Source organism: Bos indicus, chromosome 23, assembly GCF_029378745.1.
Source record: "Bos indicus isolate NIAB-ARS_2022 breed Sahiwal x Tharparkar chromosome 23, NIAB-ARS_B.indTharparkar_mat_pri_1.0, whole genome shotgun sequence".
In the NCBI taxonomy this organism is placed as follows: domain Eukaryota; kingdom Metazoa; phylum Chordata; class Mammalia; order Artiodactyla; family Bovidae; genus Bos; species Bos indicus.
In genome coordinates, this window is record NC_091782.1 from 33340284 (window position 1) to 33353205 (window position 12922).

The window sequence follows — 12922 nt, forward strand, 5'->3', positions numbered from 1 at the left end:
AAATGTAAAACCTCTATTTATTATTTTTATTTACTCAAATTCTTTGAAGAGTGCTGGCAGGTAGTGTAGATTATTTCTAGCCTCAATCTATAAGACTGCTACAAGTGTTCTATATCTAGGCCGCATAAACAATACTGCTTCCACAGGTGCTAGTGAATAGTGTCAGGAAGCTGCCAGTATCTTTTGCAATAACAGACTTTTGTTTTGTGGTTTGTTTTTTTTTTTTTTTTTTCCCAACAACTGTAGCTTCTCGAGTACTTCTGTAAAGGTAGGTCACATTTTCCATTTATTTCTATTTGAAGAACTCCTTCATTGCAATCACATACTGCTATAGGATTACAATTTTTCTGCCCAATGTGATTGCACTTTATCAAGTATTTTGTGAATTAATGGGAAAACTAAGTTAAGTTAGGAACCACCTGCTGTTAAGCACATCAAAGGCTTAAAAATCAAAGCACACAAATAAGAATAACACACACACACACACACACACACACACACAAGAAAACAAACCCACCTAACATTAAAGTAACCTTTGGTCTCCCAGTTCAAAAAAGAAGGGGTGAGTAATATTGCCTGGGCAAAGTATGATCTCTGTGACGACCCCACGGAAGAACAGTGAACTGGCCATTGTTCTGTCTGAAAATCTTGGATTGTGTCATGGGAACACAGGGCAAGACGGTCTTGCCCTTTATAATGGGCAAGATGTCACAAAGAGCAGTGGTTAAGATGTTTATTGACACAAATGGAAATATTTTCTGGCCAAGCTAGGAAAGAAAACATTTCAGGTGTTATTTGAAACTTTGTGAGAGAAACTCACCGAACTTCAAGTTCAATATACACCGTATAGCTCCATTTCAGATGTCTTTTACAGGCTGAAGACGAATGTCATTGGTCTGGTTTGCATTTCAGTGTGGGAATGGGACTCTGGGAGAATAATCTGCAGCATGTACCATCTTGCACAGGTCACCATGTAAATATTTCTGCATGTCCTTCACCAAAGAAGACATCAATCACATTCCTTCAGCTTTTAAGAACTGCCTGTCATGGACCTACTGCCCACCAGGCATTTGTCTCAACTCTGATTTAAGTGGTGGGAAACAGACACATTTCCTATGCGAATTTTGAAACACAAATTTTTATTTTGGAGTATATTTAGAAAAGTTGCAAAAACAATAGAGTTTCTTTGTACCCATTTCAGAGTTTCCTTTAATTAGCTTCTTGGGTTACCACGGTACCTTTATTAAAGCCAAGAAACCAACACTGCTACTTTAATAATAACTAAACTCATGTATTTGTGTGTGTCACATCTGTTCTTACACTAATGTCTTCCCCCCCCCACCCACGGGATCCCACATTGCATTCAGCCTCCTCTGGTCTGTGATTATTTCTTGGTGCGGATGAATTATTTTTATCCGGTATTTTTATGACTATCTTCCAGTCTAGGTTTGTCTGATAGTTTTCACACGAAGGCCTGGGCTACAGGTTTCTGGACGAGACCACAGAGATGAAGTACTTGTCCCATCACTTCCTATCAGATGTGACTTGATAGGAGGATAGCTTACCATTAGTGATGCCAACCTTGATCACTTTTAAGGGAGTGTTTGCTGTTTTTCTCCCTGGTGAAGTTTCTTCCTATGTTTTCCTACTTCTTCCTGGATATTTAGAAGCTAGTCGGTCAGGATGGCCCATATTCCAGAAGGGAGAGGTTAAATCTCCATCTCCTGGTGGGTTGGTGGAGAATAGTTCCAACCTTAGTTGGAATGCATCAGTAAGAAAAATACATCCCTTCTCCTGTATTCATTGATTTACTTATTTAATCACTGATTTATAACAGTACGGACTCATGAATACATATTTTATACTTAGTTTGCATCATTATCTCAAACTATATTATTTGTTGTTCAAAGTGTTTCAGGTTTGGCCATTGATGGCTCCAGCTCATAAAGAGACAGCTGACAAAACTGCTTCCTTCCTGCTGTGTTTGTATCAATAGAGTTTTTTCACATAGCATTTGAAAAACCTTGTTTCATCTTTTGCTGATCTAGTTAAGACTCAAGTGTGGAAATGTAGAAAGTGTAGATGGTTTCATAGTCTATTTTAGGAGGAAAATAATCCAGTAAGGTCAGTTTCTTTGCTGGAATCAGTTACCCTGTGGATCAAAATGCGCCAAAGCGATGCTCTATGGCTTGCTGGGTCGCTGACTGCTATCCTTTCGTCCTGCAGATGCGAGTCAAACATGAGGAAAGATGTACGATTCCAGTGACAGTTCTCCCTGAGAGTTCCGTGTCCCAGACATGAACTGGGATGTAAGCGGTGAACCTAAAATGGGTGAACCGTCACCTTCTGTGTGTAAGTGTGAAAAACGGTAGTCTTCACACAGCCTGGCCCGTACGGGGATCGAACCCGCGACCTTGGCGTTATTAGCACCACGCTCTAACCAACTGAGCTAACCGGCCAGACATGGGAGTGTGAGATCGTGTTTATGCTATTAAAAGAAAAGGTATCAATACGGCTTTTCCGGGAGCTGGAAAAGGAATACAGTGAACCCAAACGACCACAAACTAATACTCAAAGAAAGAAGAAATCGCATTCTTCCTCTCCCCCATCGTGGAATTAGGGGGAAACAAAGAGGAATTCTTAGTATTTGGCGTGAATGAACTCTATTTCCTGAGGACTGAGGTAATCAAAACTGTGGCAAACCTGCCTTAGAGGTAGGCCTGGCACCACAGCCACATTGATAGGGAGGCTCTGAGAATACTTGAGGAGACGAGGTAGCCCAGGACAAACCCCAAAGCCATTAAGTAATAAATGGAGAAGCTTGCAAATAAGTATCCAGCAAAGTAGGAGGAAAATCAAGAGGAAGTGAAGATTGGAGGGTAGACCTCATTCTTTCATCTCTCGGCAGGAATCGAGCACCCATGACTGTCAGACCATGGTGCACACTGTTAAATGATGATGGGAATCACTGAGGCTAGACCTCAACATGAGGGGCTGTGGTTCAAGAGCAGCGTTTGTTACAGGGTAGCACCTGTGAGTCGGACACGACTGAGCGACTTCACTTTCACTTTTCACTTTCATGCATTGGAGAAGGAAATGGCAACCCACTCCAGGGCTCTTGCCTGGAGAATCCCAGGGACGGGGGAGCCTGGTGGGCTGCCGTCTATGGGGTCGCACAGAGTCGGACACAACTGAAGTGACTTAGCAGCAGCAGTAGCACCTGTGTTCTGCGCTAGGACTGATCCTCAGGAGAGAGAACAGTGTTACTCCTCAGGGTTTGGAGTCAAGAAAGGCAGGGAACGACCCCTCACAGAATGGGCTTTATGCCTCTGTTTCCACACTCCTGCCCATCCCTCCCCTCATCCCACTCGTCTTTACTTTCCCTCCACTTCCCAGCTTCCCAGAGGCACTCAGGCCCCTTGACTGGCTAACTCCTGGTCCTGGTGAGGGTTGAACCAACCTGTGAACATGGTATTGTTGGCCGTGCCAAGGCAGGCCAAGTAGGCCCCCGTGAGACTGGGTCTAATCTCTCAGAGATTAGGTGTCCTCAGCAGGAAGGCTTGATCAGAACCCTAAACCCCTTGGATTGGAAGCTGGACTTGCCCAAGCGTGACATTTGATTATGGGGAAAGATTGGTGAGTGAAAAAGAAGGAAAACTAAAAGACAGACAGAGAAAGACAAGGGTGAAGTGACAAGAAGAGCAGTAGAGGCAATGAGGAAGAGCCTAAGAGACAGAAACTGAGCCTCACGGAGAAAGCAAGATTGAGAAGATAGCAAAGGACAGGGAAAGTCTGAAGAGAGAGGAATAGGGGCCGAGAGAGAGTGAGAAAGAAAGTGACTAAAGGGATGCAGAGACCAAAAATGAGAGACAGAAATAGAGCAATGGAGATAAGTAAGGACAGAGCAAGCAAGAGGGGAGGAAAGTAGAAAGATACTGAATGAGCAACAAGGGCCGAGACAGAGACGAAGAGCAAGAAAGAGAACCAGACTAAGACACAGAGAGAGACAGAAATGAAGATATTCAGAGAAACAGGAGCAGATTGAGAGACAATTACAGACAGAGAGAGTTTGGAGACTGAGGGAGGAGGGTCCAGTGAGAGCAACAGTGAGAAGCAGAGACAGGTCAGGGTCTGAAGTCCAGAGACAGACAGGCAGCAAGGCATTCAGGCCAGTACTTGAACAGAATTTGAGCCTGAAGCTGATTTTCAGGGGGAGGAGATGAGCGTAAAGAGCCGTGTTTATTTGACATTTGACATTTAAAATAATGATATTCACATTGAGTTGTGGAGAAGGGAAGGGCTACCCACTCCAGTATTCTTGTCTGGAGAATTCCATGAACAGAGGAGCCTGGCAGGCTACAGTCCACAGGGTCCCAAAGAGTAGGACACGACTTTGTGACTGAACAAAAATGACAGAACATTGAGAATAATCACTTAATTTATATAACTCTTTGTAACAAAGCACTTTTAGTCAGGAGTGAGGATTTTGCAGACATAGGATGGTTTTACGCAGGACAGTTGCCAATTGTGAATTCCTGGGAATTTCCTCTGTCAGAACAAGCTGCTTTTTCTTGTGGAATAAACGGATACATCCAGGAGTGAGGTGGCCCTTCTGGAGTTGGTGAGGGTGTAGGATTCAGACAGCACCCCTAACTTGGCTCTTCTTTGCCAGCCCAAGCCAGGTCTGCAGCTGCTGGGAGACTTTCTGTAGAGAGGTGGGGGGAATTTGGAAAGTTCAGACTCCAGCGCTAGTAGAGAGCAGGAACATGCAAATTAGCATGCAAATGATAATGCAAATCACTGAGAGCTTTTTCTCTCTTACCTGTCGCGCAAGGCGGAGGCTCGGGGAATCTGAGGGTCTCTCAGGTGCCATGTCCAAGCAATGAGAAGCACTAGGGATGAGAAGGGCTGGCTCGGAAGATCCCAAAGGCTGTGTTACACTTAGCACATGCCAGGGGTCTGTATCCCCTGGAAAGAAAGGAAAGGATGGTGTGTTGAGCCACAGCCAGGCAGACACTAAGGAGTCAAGTTCTGATGGCACACTCACCATTAATAAACAGCACTTGGGTGGCTCCTGGGGTCTGGCCACCATAATAGGAGTTGGTCTGGGCCACAGCCTGAGCTACAGATGAGGTTGAAAGCCCAAACACCTGTTCACATAGCTCAAGCTCGGAGGGCAGAGCTGGGAGCTGGGAGAAAGGGCACCCGGGGACCTCACAGGTGACGTCTGTGGAGAGAGGGATTCATCAATGTGGAGTATATAGCCAGCCCCCTACCTCTTTAATAATCATGTTCAGAGCTCTCCCCAGTGATGACTGAGACAGTTCCAGACCCTCCCTTCAGTGAGTTCACGGTCGTCTCAGAGATGCACTCAGCCCAAGACACTGATGGCCTAGAATGATCAGAGCTTGATAGAAAAATGTCTGGAGTGAGGTTGGGGGTGTCTCAGAAGGAGCATAATGAGCCTGGACCACCTTGAGATGGCTTGTCTGGGCACAGCAGAGACCGTATGTTTGGGAGGTGAGAGTTTGGCCAGTCACTCACAGTAGCCAAACTCGGTACAAGTTTGGTACAACCACTGCCGGTCACCCACGCTGGACACTTGGAGTTCTGTGACCCTCAGCTGTGCCACTGTCTCTGCTCGAGGAATGCTTAAACACCTCTGACCCAGGCTGTGTGTGACAACCTAAAGGACAATACACATACATATATGCAGACATACGTTCCTTGCCCCTGCAGCCCTGGGCACCCCCCACCCCTCCCACCCCCCCACCCCCGGGCCATCAAGCCAGAGCAGGGCGTGGAGCCATTGGTCCCTATGGGTCAAAGTCAGAAGTCAGAAGAGTGAGTTTCTGCGTTTTCCTGGGGTCACTGGTCAGAGGTGCTGGGGACCTAGGTCCCTATGGGTGAGAAATTAAGGTGCTAGATGACTAGGAACTTCTCATCTGTAAAGTTGATCTTGGGCAAGTGAGAATATCTTAGATCTCAGTTTCCTCAGTTGTGTGTGGGGACAATAGTAGTGTTTACTTGCTAGAACTATTTTAAGAATTCAATGAGATAATATATGTGAAACACACCGCACAGCATTTGGTGCAGACATCGATGGAAAAGTGATAGCTGGATTGTAGAGGCTGGAGTGCGAGGGAGTCTGAGGCTAGGAGCCCCCCTCTCTAGGAGAACTGTGTCCCGAGGACAACTGTGTCCCCTGGACTATTGTTTTTCCTTCATTCTACAAATACTATTTGAGAGTTTGCTGTGTGCCAGATTCTCTTGCAGGCCCCAGAAAGAGGACAGAACAATGTAGGCAAAATATTAAGCACAGTCGCTAACATCTGCCTACTGTGCTCCGGGCTCCCTGTTCCCTAGGGCATACTGCTCCTACCTCATTTCACCTCCGAGGTCCTTTTGAGATGTAATGCCCATTTTACACACGAGGAAACTAAGGTGCAGAAGGGTTTACTCTTGCCCAAGTTCACACAGCGGAGGTGGAGCAGGAATCCTCGCTCTGCTCATTCTTGGCGGTGCTTAGGGTTCTCACCTGCACTGCCCGACGAAGCCCGCGGTAGGGTGCAGAGCCGCTGCAGTTGCCCTTGCAGTTGCCCCGATCACCGAGGAGGAGTCTGCAGAGCTGTCGCACACTCAGGGGCGCTCCAGCTTGCCCATCGTACTGCACCGCACCTCCCACGAGTGCCTGCAGCGCCCCCAGAAGCTCGGCCTGGTCCTCAGCGCGCTCCAGAGACCCGCACGCTCCCAGCTCCACGCTCAGCGTTGCCCAAGCCCCTCTGCTCGCGCGCAGCCGCCGCTCCACCTCCGCAAAGGCTGCGGACGCCGCCGCCCGGCACTGCGGAGAGCGAAAGGCAGCGTTGGTGAAGACTTGGGCCCGGGGTTCGGCCTTTCCCTTTCCGTGACCCTCATCCTCCCTGGGCTCCCCACTTTTCCACATTCAGATTCATACAGGGGGCAGTTGAAACTCGCTTTTGCTCGAGGCCCCGCCCTCTTCCGGCTCCTCCTCCGGGCCGTCCCACCCCAGGCCCCGCCCACACAAATACAGCCTCCTGATAGGGTCGTCCGTCCTCAGACCCCGCCCCCGTATCAGCCCCGCCCCTGTAGGGTTCTCCCTTCTTGGTACCCAGACCCATCTTCAGCTCTCGCCTTCCCAAATTCACCCACCTCTCGGGGCTCCCAAGTCTCTGAGACCCCAACACCTTGCAAGCTTCAGCCGTTTTCTCTGGCCCCCATCCTCAAGGCCTTTTCTCTTTCCCTATCCCCCTCCGACTGGGCCCCAACTCATACCTCCAGGGATCCGCCAATCGCAGTGTTCATTAGGCTTCTAGACACCACCTAAAGTCCGGTCACGGAAGAATATCAGGTGATTCGCACCACCGAGGCCTTCCTCCCCCCGGGCCCACCGCCCGCCATCCTTACGTCATTATACTTGGAGAAATCCAGTATGGCCCGCACCGGAGCGGAAGAGGCGATGGAGGCAAAAAAGAGATGGGGAAACTGAGGGAGAACAAGTTATCAGCCTGGGGGCTGAAGGACTGGGATCCCATATCTGCCCGCCCCTGTGTCACTCACTCGTTGTGTGATCTTCTACACACTGAACTCTTACGAAGGCAGATTGGGATGGGGGATGGAGGGAGGAGGGTCTGGAAGGAGGTTTTCCTATTATCTGAGTTATGGACCTCGCAGTCCAAGTTCCTTGCCCCCAGTCCACCCAGAGGGGTCCCAGGACCTTTAGCCGGGCCCAGGCAGCCAGGGAGCCAGCATAGGAACCTCCGAAGCAGATCCAGGGGCTGGTCGAGGAGACGTTGAAGAGGCGGGAGAGTGTGAGGCGGGCAGAGGCCGCATCCGCCAGCCTAGGGTCAGAGGAGAGGCTGAGTCGGTTCCCATGGGTAGGAATCCCTGAAGATTCCCCGACTTACAGGCAGGGATCCAGAGACAAGAATGGATAGAGCCTGGCCAGAAGCTAGGGTTTTTTTCTCATGAGGTATTTCTGAGGATTCCCCATACCTACACACTTATTTCCTCACAAGTGCCTAGATCAGGGGAGACTCATTTGGAAAGCTTCTACTCTTCACTTCCAGACTAGGTGGGAGAAGAAAAATCTTCAAGACAGTTTAGGTGAAAATCTAAATTATAGGAGGGATTGGAGACTATCAAAGAGAGCTACTCAGGAAGAGGAAGGGGCCTAGGCTGGATAGGTTAGGAGGTATTGGCGGAGAGGGAAACACGATTAGAAAAAGAGACAGATATTGGAATATATCTAACATCCTTCCTTTTTTTCTTTCCCTTTGGCAGTACCACAAGGCTTCTGGGATTTTAGTTCCCCAATTAGCAGTGATCGAACCCATGACCCCTTCAGTGGAATCGTGAAGCCCTAATCACCTAATCACCAGGGAATACCCTAGCATCTTTTTTTTTTTTTTTAAATCCCAAATGCTTTCTCCTCTCCCTAACCTTTCTGAAACAGTTTGTAGTTAGTGTCATCCTACTGCAGTTGGAAACTAGTTTAGCTTGTGAAAAGATTAAGAGACAGAGAGGAATATACAGGCAGTGTGATACAGATGGGGACACAAAAAGATGGAGACAAGAGTGAGGCAGAGAAAGTCAGACTGATTACAGACAGATACAGAGATAGAAAGCAGAAAAGGGAGAGATAAGTCCTGGGGGGGACAATAAAGTAGGTGAGGGAGGAAAGAAAGAGAAGGGATTTGGTATAGGTGTAGGGTGCACTGAAGGAAGTGAGAGAGGGAGCTAGACAAATATCTGGGGGAAGCCCACTCTTTGAAGAAGGCAGAGTTCAAAGGCTCAAGGAAGCGATGTGCCTGCAAGTCTGGAGAACAGCAAGGACTTCAGTGTACCTGGAGCCCAGTAAGAGGGAGAGAGAGGCCAGAGAGTTAACTGGGGAGCCTCCAAAGCCAGCATAGGAGCTTCCAAAGCAGATCCAGAGGCTGGTGGAGGAGATGTTGCAAAGGTTTTGTCTTTGCTCTGAGTGCGATGAGAGACATGTGAGGGATTTGAGCCAGGAGAGAGGTGATCTGGATTGTGGTCTAATGATCACTCTGGCTCTTCATCTGGAGAATAGACTGATGGGATCAAGGACAGAAAGGAAGCTGTGTCATCCACATAAGGGATTCTGGTATTCTGGACCAGCAGGTCATAGTGTGATAACAAAAGATAAGAATACAGTGGAAGAGGTGGAGAAATAAAGGATAGGGAGGGAGAGAGATGGAGAGACAGAAAAAGAAAGAATAAAACACTGAAAGACGGAGAAGAAAACATGGGACCAGGGACTCAGAGGTCAACTTTGGGCAATGGAAGAAGAGACAAAGATGTAGAGAAGCCAAAATATAGTCATCCTCAGTCCCATGACCCCAAACATCCCCTACCCCCACTCACGCATGGCGGCTGGACAAGAAGCGGAGCTGGGCCGTGTCCAGCCCCTCAGCAGGTATACTCAGGCCATAAAATCTATGTTCCAGACTTATCACCAGGGCCCCCCAGATTGGGGCCAGATTTGCAGGGTGCCCTGTGAAGAGTCCAAAGGGGATATGTGTGAGGTGGGTGTCAACTCTTGCAAACCTCAGGCTTTACAGCACTTCACAGTATACAACTCCCCTTCCTCGCCTCCACCAGCTTCCCCCTGTCTTTCCTCATGCTTGCTTCTTACCTCTCATCACTGAACCAGGTCCAAGGCTGCCTTCACCCCCCAGATGCAGGAATACAGGTCCATCCTGGCTGGTCCAATGTTGGTCATTTACCCAGTACCGCTAAGAGGTGGGATGGGGAGGAAGAAATGGAATCGTGAGAGTTCTGACCTACTCTTTATTCCCTGTTCATTCTGGTCTCTTTCCCTAATGGATCTTTTTTATCTGACATTGACTTGTTTATTTACATGTTCATTTCTCTCCTGTTTGTCTCCTCATCTAGAATGTAATATCTGCAAGGGCAGATATTTTTTTCAGCTCTTTCACTTTGATAATCCCAGGGTCAAGAATAGTGGCTAGGAAGTGGTAGGCACTTGCTCTATATTGAGATAATTATTGTAGAATAATTAATGAATGCAGGTGGATTTAGAAATAAGGCCTGTGTGAGATGACCTTTGGAGACTGTGGGGAGAGCAAGTGTAAAAGAGTAGGTATAAAAGTGGTAAATCTGTTCATTCATTCAATACATATCTTCAAGTGCCTATTGTGAGCCAGGTCTGGTTCCAAAGCTGGTCCAGATTTTTGCTCCATATTGAGACTTGGTGGTGCATTTGGTGATTAATCTGAAGGACAGGGAGAAGGGGGGTGGTAGTGAGGGGCAATGAGGGAGTGAGAGTGAATGACAGGGAAAAGGAAAGACTGAAGGATAGGACCCAAGGACCAAAAAAAGTGGGAGGCTAAAGAAAGGAAGGGGAGACTGGGGGATAGAGGGCAAATCTAAGACACAGAGGGGCTAGACTAAAGGGCCATAGGGATACTGACAGCAGATATCAGGTAAGACTGATGGGGAGAGGACGAGGTGACAGAGGTGTAGAGATAGGAATAGAAAGCAGAGACTGAGAGGTGGAGTAGGGGGACTGAGAAGGGAGTAGGGTGGGCAGTGGATCTCCGCTCTCCTGGCCTTACCTGCAGGAAGGAGCGTCTGTCAGAGGCATTGAAGGGGTCCAGTGGCTGCTCCAACCACCCCTCTTTTGGGAGGGTCACAGAATCTGGGCCCAGCCCCAAGCCCAAGGCTGAGCTCTCCTGAAACCTCAGGATGTGCTCACCAAGGCGCCGAAGGAGGGAAGCTGTGGGACGTGGAGGGGAAAGAGTCAGGCCGGGACTCCCCAAGGGGGCCCGGCCTGACTCTCAGGATCCTCCTACCTGGAGCTGAGGACGCCCAGAGGGAAACCAGGAGCAGAGGGCCCAGCCATGGTACAGGCCCGATGTCCATGCTGTCCAGTCCTTTGTGGGAGGGCTCTAGGGGCTATGTTCCCACCACTCACTCAAGACTTCCTCTATTGTCCGAAGGGCTGGCCTTTCAATTTATAGTCTTTGATCAGGAGCTCAGGTATGTTTGCAGACTCCTGTCCTGGAACAGGTCAAGCTTCTGTTGGAACCATTCAAGCAAGGCAGGGACGCCAGAGTCTGTATATAGAGCCCTGTGGCTGTGGCCCCTGGATATCCAATTCTCTCTCTGCTCTTGATTTTCTCCTCTCTTGTCCCTTGATCTCCCTTCCCTCTGGCCCTCAGTCTCCATGCCTGTGCCTCACTCTCCCCTCTCCTTCAGGGGCCATCTCTTTCTACCTCAGGAGCCCCTCTTTCCCCCACCCCGCCCTCCAGCATACTTTCAGTCCCCCTCATTTGCCCCAATATTCAGTCTGTTTGTCTCTTTGTTCCACAATTCTCTTTCCATCTTCTCTCTACTTCAGTCTCTCTCTTTCGTCTCTCTCTGTCTTTCATCTCTCTCTCTCTTTCAGTCTTGGCATGTCTATTTTCCAGTCTCCCCTTTTTTCCTGCTCCCTATCAATCTCATCCCCACCCTCTGATCCACAATCTCACCACTTTCCTTAGATCCCTTATAGCACTTTGAATATTTCTGCAGCAGCAGAATATTACTCCTACCTCAGAATGCTTGCCCCTGCTCCTCTCAACTCTATCTATTCCTATTTCTCCATAAATCTTCATGGCTTCCTCCCTCACCTCAGTCAGATCGCTATTCAGAGTCCAGAAAGGGTCTTCCGTGGTCATCTCTTTAAAAATTGTCAAACCTGAGCTCGCCAGCCCCAAAGAACATCACAGTTACCTAGGGAGCCTGTTACACATGCAGATTTCTGGCCCTACTCCAGAGACTCTGATCCAATGCGCCTGGGTAGGAGCAGAGGACGCTGTGTGCCTACGAAGTTGCTTGTAGTAATTTTCTGGCAAACAGGACCAGGAATCGGGCAGGGAGCCCAGGGTAACAGTAGGGTCCTCATAAGAAAATAGAGTTGAGGATGAAACAGCCATCTTTGGCAATAACGAGGAAGCAGTTTAAAAAATCCTCCTCTGGAGCATCTTGACCAACAAGAGACAGAAAAACAAACAAGTGGGAGGCACTTGGTTGAAGCATCTACATCCACAGAGGCCAGAGCAGAGAGGCAGGACAGCTTCGAGCTCAGAAGTCCACAGAAGGCACTGGGGAAGCATCCTCGACCTGCCGCTTTCTAGTTCAGTGACCCTGAGGAGGTTTTGTCACCTTTTAAAGGCTGTTTCTACATGGTGTTAACCACCATTCTCTGCCTCTTCCTACTCATGTCTTTGGTTCAAAGCACTGCCCTAATCCAAAGCTGAATGTACCCTGAAAACAACAGAACATTGAAATTAAAGAAGATCTAAGTAAATGGAAAGTTATCCTGTGTTCATGAGTTGGAATATTTTAAAATGTTAAGAAGGTATTAATAAAAGGGTCCAAATGGGCAGAGAAGGCAATGGCACCCCACTCCAGTACTCTTGCCTGGAAAATCCCATGGATGGAGGAGCCTGGAAGGCTGCAGTCTATGGGGTCGCTGAGGGTCAGACACGACTGAGCGACTTCACTTTCACTTTTCACTTTCATGCATTGGAGAAGGAAATGGCAACCCACTCCAGTGTTCTTGCCTGGAGAATCCCAGCGATGGCGGGGCCTGGTGGGCTGCCGTCTATGGGGTCGCACAGAGTTGGACACGACTGAAGCGACTTAGCAGCAGCAGCAGCAGCCAAATGGTGGGGGGGGGGGGGGGGGGAGGAAAGGTCAAACCACTAAATCTCCTTTATTCTTTACTCTTCTTCATAGCAATGTATCATTATCAGAAGTATAAATATTTTATTTATATAGTTCATCATCTGTCTCCCAGATGAGAATAGTAAGCTCCATAGGGCCATGGATTTTTCATATCCTTTGTCCATTGCTCAGTGCCTGGTTCTTACAAGAG

At 48.5% G+C, this 12922-nt stretch overlaps 1 protein-coding gene and 1 non-coding gene across 2 annotated transcripts; both read right to left on the minus strand.

The window, feature by feature from the left end:
- Window positions 1-2385: 2385 nt before the first annotated feature.
- TRNAI-AAU (transfer RNA isoleucine (anticodon AAU)) lies at window positions 2386-2459 on the minus strand. Its single transcript has one exon. It is a non-coding gene; the product is annotated as a tRNA-Ile (tRNA).
- Window positions 2460-4420: 1961 nt separating this feature from the next.
- Window positions 4421-11754, minus strand: PRSS16 (serine protease 16). The gene is made up of 13 exons (XM_070778280.1): window positions 11673-11754; window positions 10854-11061; window positions 10617-10777; window positions 9674-9773; window positions 9403-9532; window positions 7736-7859; window positions 7426-7503; window positions 7294-7341; window positions 6539-6841; window positions 5545-5686; window positions 5048-5227; window positions 4823-4968; window positions 4421-4705 (listed from the first exon to the last, which is right to left on the minus strand). The coding sequence occupies exons 2-13, from the start codon at window positions 10921-10923 to the stop codon at window positions 4637-4639; spliced, it is 1551 nt and encodes a 516-aa protein (XP_070634381.1). The 5' UTR covers window positions 10924-11061; window positions 11673-11754; the 3' UTR covers window positions 4421-4636.
- Window positions 11755-12922: the final 1168 nt, after the last annotated feature.